This window comes from Habropoda laboriosa, unplaced genomic scaffold (genome assembly GCF_001263275.1).
Source record: "Habropoda laboriosa isolate 0110345459 unplaced genomic scaffold, ASM126327v1 scaffold12, whole genome shotgun sequence".
Classification (NCBI taxonomy): Eukaryota; Metazoa; Arthropoda; class Insecta; order Hymenoptera; family Apidae; genus Habropoda; species Habropoda laboriosa.
The window spans coordinates 681,459-687,906 of record NW_017100132.1 but is presented as its reverse complement, the minus strand read 5'-3'; the positions used below and the strand labels follow the sequence as shown (position 1 = coordinate 687,906).

At 44.2% G+C, this 6,448-nt stretch overlaps 1 protein-coding gene across 1 annotated transcript in view; it reads right to left on the bottom strand.

The window, feature by feature from the left end:
* Positions 1-1,289: 1,289 nt before the first annotated feature.
* Positions 1,290-6,448, bottom strand: part of LOC108574689 (muscle M-line assembly protein unc-89-like) — a 49,952-nt gene continuing 44,793 nt past the window's right edge. The window contains exons 6-10 of the mRNA XM_017937351.1: positions 5,282-5,285; positions 4,097-5,231; positions 3,899-3,988; positions 3,165-3,841; positions 1,290-3,128 (exon numbers count right to left, since the gene is read on the bottom strand). Of these exons, the coding sequence (XP_017792840.1) occupies positions 1,290-3,128; positions 3,165-3,841; positions 3,899-3,988; positions 4,097-5,231; positions 5,282-5,285 (3,745 nt within the window). The remainder of the gene's footprint in view (positions 3,129-3,164; positions 3,842-3,898; positions 3,989-4,096; positions 5,232-5,281; positions 5,286-6,448) is intronic.

The following is a 6,448-nucleotide window of genomic DNA, read 5'->3' as shown; positions in this document are numbered from 1 at the left end:
TAATATGCGTATGGATCTATTTATATATTGACATCAGTATCGACAGGAATTTCACAAACAGAAAATCAATTTTCCGCTAGAGAGAGAGAAAGAGAGAGAGAGAGAGAGAGAGAGAGAAATGTTAGGGACTAAGGATTTTAGGTTAACTTGCAACACGTCAATCGACATGGCGATTCGAGTATTTTTCTCGAGAGTTTCTTCGCTTATTTTTCTTTTTTCTTTCTAAATCGTCACTGAACATCCTCGTTAAATTCTACTCGTGCAATTGCGTCTAGCGCGACGTACGTTGAGCAATGTGCGATAGATTGATCGTTGAATCGCTTGCAGAGGATCCTCCATCGACGACCAGGCTGCTATCATGGAGGACATCGATGCAACACCTCGTAGGAACCGACATAATTCGCTCTTTAACCCTAAAGAAATTCGACAGAGGTCTTCTCTGTCTGACTAACAACTTTACTTGTGCATTCACGTGTTCATCGATGATAATGCAATTTTAATATTCGGAGACTATACACTTATGCTCGGTTAAATTGAAACGGATCATCTCCACTCTTCCCCGACTAATCCACTGATACTATTTTCATAAAGATAGGATGAAAATTAGAGAAATTGAAATGTTTTATATTGGATGATTCATTGCAATGTAGACAGTAGTTCTATAAATTGTACTCAACGTATTATGTTAAATATTATGCTTAAAGCACTTATCGAGCTGTTCGAGAGCCAATTACTGAAATTAAAACGCTACATTGCTCGCGATAATCGAAATGAGCGGAACAGGTTTTCCTTCTTTTCACTTTAACCGAGCACCAGTGTAGTATTACGTCTTATAGATAACGCATAAAATTCCCATCAAACACACTGTAGTGTCCAGCCATCGAACGAGCAATCTACTTTACCGACCGCGATCTAGTCGCTCGAAGTCACTCGGGTTTCCTTCACCACACTGTTCCAAACACACTGTCGTCCAACATAACCCCGATCTCCAACAAGCATAAATTCGACGTTTCTCCGTATCCCCGTGAGCTGCATGTTCGAACAACCTCTTCGAGCGTATTAATTTTAATAAGTGTGAATCCATGTTCGTCATGTACAGGGGTTATGGCAAATGCTGATGAGAAGAGGTGCCATCCTCTTCCACGGGATCTTACCTATTAACAATATACATAAATATACACTAGGGAGGCCGAGGATTCACCAATTACCAAAATCAACGTTGCCAGCAGACACGAAGGGAGAATAATATGAAGAAGAAGAGAAAGACAAAATAATCATTACTCTCCCCGTTACCACTGCCTCTTCAAACAACCTCCACTTCGACCGTCATGGCTACAACTCTGGCTCTCCTCGTCGAACGCAGTGCCCTCTTCGCACACGAACCGGAAGTCGAGCACCTGCCTCGAGGTGAAGCCAGGAGAGCAATAATGGAACAGTCTACAGTCCCTGTTATCCCCATAGAAACGATACATCTCCTTCTCCAGGCAATTGAAGCCATCCTGCCTCCTCAAGGTCGCTGATTTTCGTCTCAGCGATCTCATCGTGGTCGATACTATCTCTTCAGCCTCTTTGCTTGTGGTCTCCGCAACGATAGTCGTTTCAAAAGCTAGAGAAGTCGAAGGATACTCTGTCACATCCTCGATCCTCTTCGTGGTCGGTGCAATCGACGTCTCTTCCTCTGTAGCTGGCTTCATGGTGGTCGATGATGGTTCCTCCACGTTGTCAGTCTCGTTGAAAGTAGATAAAGCAGTTGTACTGACAATTTCTATATCCAACAGAGTGAAATTCTTAGGAGTGACCTGTTTCTCAGGCTCTACGCTGGTAGACTCAACTTCCTTCAGTGTCTTCTCAATAGTAGATGCAAGGGTGGTTAGTCTGGTTATGGGATAAGGCGTGAAACCTTCATCCTCTTCCTTTTTCACATTCGTAGGGGATTTCTGTTCACTTGGACTGGAGTCTTGATCGTCTTTGCCCTTCACCAGGATCTGATCCTTCTCTAATTTACCTTCTAATACATTTTCTTCACTCCTGCTAGTCTCAGTTGTAGTCAACGGCGACTCTGTGGTCGTCATTTCTGTTGTTTCAGTCGAATCCTCCTCTCTGTACCTTGTGGTAGCCATAGTGGTAGTCTGTTTACGTGCCAGCAATGTGAATTTCCTGATCACTGGCTTGGGTGCTAGTTCGTTGTACGATTTAGGTGGTTTTGCTGGCTTAGGATTCAACAGACTCAGCCTTGGTTTAATCACCACTGGATTTGGAGTCGTTGTTGGAGGGATGTAGTTGTAATTCTTCCTTGCTGCAATTGGTTTGAACAGCTTCAGAGGTGTTGGACGAGCAGTTGTTGTGCTAGTCGTGGTTGTTGATGTGGTTGTTTGGAGCAGGTCCATCTGATCTGTACTAAAATCATACGGACTCTCAGTTTCTTCGTCTGGACTCTTCTCAGGCTCTGTGGTGGTTTCTACACCGATGTTCTCCATTTTTCCATCAGAGAGCATTTCTTTGTTCGTTTTCTCGTCGCTTAGATTGTTAGAGTCTGAGGATTCTTGTTCTTTATAGTTGTCAGGCTCGTAATTGTCGTCCACGTAGTCGTGAGCAATATTTTCTACAGACTCTGAGGGTTTCTTGTTCTCTGACACGTCTTCTTTCTTGTCTTTGGGTAGTTCATCTGTGAACTTTAAGACTCCTTCAGTGCTCACTTCCTGATCACTCAAGGTTGACTCGTTCTCATTGTGCTCCTCTGTGGATTCTTCTCTGGAACTTGGAACTTCCTCTGAAGCGCTGTGCTCAGAAGAAACAGTCGCGTCTTCAGCACTTCCGTAATCATCCTCGGTATCAAGTTCGTCAGTATTCTCGTAGAATGATTCCGTGGAATCGTACAGTTCCTGGGAATTGAACTCCTCGCTCTTGATCGTCGAATACTCTTGGGATTCTCGTTCTTCTTCCTCTTCGTCGTCGATCTTCCTGCTCTTATCCTGTCTGTGAGAAGATACCTCCCTGGAAGAGTCCTCGAACTTCATACTCTTCTCTTTACGCGAACTTTTCACCACTTCGTGGCTGTCTTCTTGAGAATCATCGTTGCTGAAGACTGTGGTCGACTCATCTTCTACATTTTCATGTTCTATGGAGGACTCTTCCTTGTAATAGGTCTTTTCTTCCACCGAGACATTCTCTTTAGACGTTTCAGGGTGTTCTACTTTTTCAGTAACCTCTGGTTCCTCTGGTACTTCGATCCTTTCCTCCTCTTCGATTTGCTCTTCATCTAACGTTGGAATAGTTGTTTCTTCATTATCCTCTAGAAGCTTGTCAATCTTTTCTTCATCTTTTTCCAAAGTTTCAGCCTGTTTCTTCAAGATCTCGTACTCATTAGCTTCTCCTTTTCGGTTCTCCTTCCCTGAATCCTGATCCTTGCCAGTCTGATGACTCTTCACGTAGCCACTATGATTACCAACAGCTCTGGTATCTACTTCTTTAGAGGTCTGAGACTCTGGTTCGTCAAATATGTGCTTATCAATTTGTTCAACTTCAGAGATCACCACTGGTTCTGTGGTTGTTTCTACTTTTTGCTCAGGAACTTTTTCTTCTAGAGGTTTCACAGGTTCTTTATTTTTCGTTTCCTTCTTTCTGGAGGATATTTTCCCTCTGGAAGATCTTATCCTGGAACTTTTTCTTCTTGGGTTTTGTTCCTTAGGCTTCTCCTTTCGCTCTTCCTCTACAAGCTTCTCTTGATCACTTTCAGTCTTCTTAGGCTGTTTACTTTCTTCAATAGTGTCATCCTGATTTTTCGAAACGTTCAAGTCCTGTTTGTCTTCAGGATGACTGACTATTGTTGCCTCTGTGGTCTCTTCGGTTGTAGAAAGTATAGGAATCTCTGTAACAATTTCTTCTTCCTCAGTTGTACTTGAAAGACTCTCCTGACCTGCTGATTTCATTCTCAAGTACTCGTTGGGATCAAGAATCACCACATCAATGTCTCGTTCTGGATCTCTAGGCTTCTCTTCATTGTCTACCTTCAAATCTGGCTTGCTCTCTTCAATATCTTCTTTTTTCACATCATCTTCTTCTTCTTCTTCTTCTCCTCCTGTTCCTTCTTCTTCTTCTTCTTCTTCTTCTTCTTCTTCTTCCCCTTCTCCTCTCTCAATTTCACCAAATTCCTCTGCATCATCCTTCGAATCTGACACCGCTTCCTTCCCGTCATCGATATCAATGTATTCTTCAGCATCAGAAGCCTTAGTATCCAACTGCAGAGGAATCTCAAGCCCCTCCGACTGCTCCTCAGCATCGCTCTCCTTTTTCAACGCTTCCTCTTCAGTCTCATCGTCGTACTCCCTAGTTTTAAAATTCTTAGAAGCTTTCGTTTCCAGATCCTCCAACGAATCCTTCCTCAGACCCCTCACTTTACCATCAGGATCAGTCAGCTGCAGTCTGCTTCCCTCAAACACACTTCTAATCGTGTCCTCGGTGAACTCACCGCCAAATAGAATATCCCTGAACTTCATCAGGCTCTCTTTGATCGACTTGAATTCCTTGTTCCCCTCCTCGACGTTAACTTTATCCCTGTTTCTATCCTTCTTACCCCCTTTTATCTGTCCATCCTGCTTCTTCTTCGTATCTCCTCCGTAGACGAACGACACCATCGAACTCTTAGTTTGTCCTACAGACCTCTTCGGCCTCAGACCTGTTCTAGCTTCGCTGCTACTTCGTCTAGCTCCTCTGTTGTTTCTGATCTTGGGCACGTCTCTGTAGAAGGGATCAAAGGACTCGTCGCCTTCTTTATAATCGTCGTAGCTGGCAGGAATCGTGGGAAGAGGCAGAGTGACCAGCTGAGTGGTGTTCAATGGTCTACCCGACTCGTCACTCACGCTCGCTTTAGCTGTCACGATCACTCTGGATTGAGAAGGAAGTAAAGACGAAGGATTCTGGACTATTCTTTGAAGATCCGGTGGCGGTAGGTTGATCGTGATCTGATGAGGCTTCAACTGAGGGATTTGCACAGGAGGAAGCACGTGTATGTGCTGGGTGACCTGTTCACTGGTGGACTGCGAGCTCTGCGGAGATTTCGACGAGCTTCTCGGCGTTGGGTAGAAGGATCTGACGGTGGTCTCGTCGGTCGATGGTGTGGAGAGGAAGTTCCCTGAGATTCGTGGCTGCTGGGAACTCTGGCTGCTGGTCTTCGTCTGCACGGATCTCGATGGCTCTGGCGTTGGTACTGGGGATATCGTCAACTTCGAAACCTGAGAGTAAAATAAACGAACGTGACTATATTTTATATAACTGCACATACTGCTCTGTTCGAAAAGTTCTACATAATCAACCATCGAAATTCTGAAGAAACCTAGCCATAATCCTCGAATACGAAATGTCTTTTAACATTTCAGCTACTGTACGCCGCTATAGTGGCTTTCCTCCAAAATTCTAAGTAACATTTCGTTACGGAAAATCACTATAGTAGCTAATTTGTTTATCTCGCGCTGAAAGCCGTGTACATTGCTTGTGCTATGTGGAAACGTCTTCGTATGTCTCGATTCGCATTTTTCTTCTTCTTTTTTTATTTCTTGCGGTATTAACCCTTTTGTTACTATTGTACACTTCTACCTTAATTTCATACTTATTTCTATCCCTACGCACTTTCACTTAAATTTAGCAAACCGAATTTTGAAACGATACGGCCAAAATAGCAAATTCATTATTTTACAATTTTTCCAGATTTTACCTAAAATCTGCCGTAGCGAAAGGGTTGAGCTCGTTTACGCGCAGTCCGCTCTAGTTAAAATGTTAAAGAATCTGTAGCGATCAGCTGCAATACCCGGGGAAATAGCATTTGGCGTGCAGACGACCAGCACGGTTTATAACGTGCGCGCTTTAAAAGCTATTTTTCAGGAAACCGTTTTAGTTTATTTAATGTCTAGAAATCCGACAATGCATGTCCCCAGCATTTGGCGTGCAGACGACCAGCACGGTTTATGACGTGCGCGCTTGAAAAGCTATTTTTCAGGAAACCGTTTTAGTTTATTTAATGTCTAGAAATCCGACAATGCATGTCCGCGTAGAAACTTTCTTCGACGGCCTCAATAGTAAATTGCCGCGTCATAAACCAAGGGTTTCCGAAAGGTCCGCCGTACGAGGCCCAGAGGCCACGACCGGACACGTTACGAGTACCTGACCTGGAGGAAATTCCGCTGTGCTGCCAAATCCCCAATGTGGAATACACCCCTCCGCCAAGTCGCACCGCGGTCCCGGAAAAAGCGCGCCAGGCGCGCAAAGGACACGCAGCGACTTGTAAGGAAATTACCTAATTGACTAACATCGATGCGACGGGTTAGCCGATCAGGAAAGCTAACAAAGCGACAAAAGTTAGTTGGAAAAAGGCGAGACGACAGGAGGTGAGTCTAGCGCGAACCTCCAGAGCAAAGACTTGTATCAATAAAGACTTCACCGGACTACCGTGTGG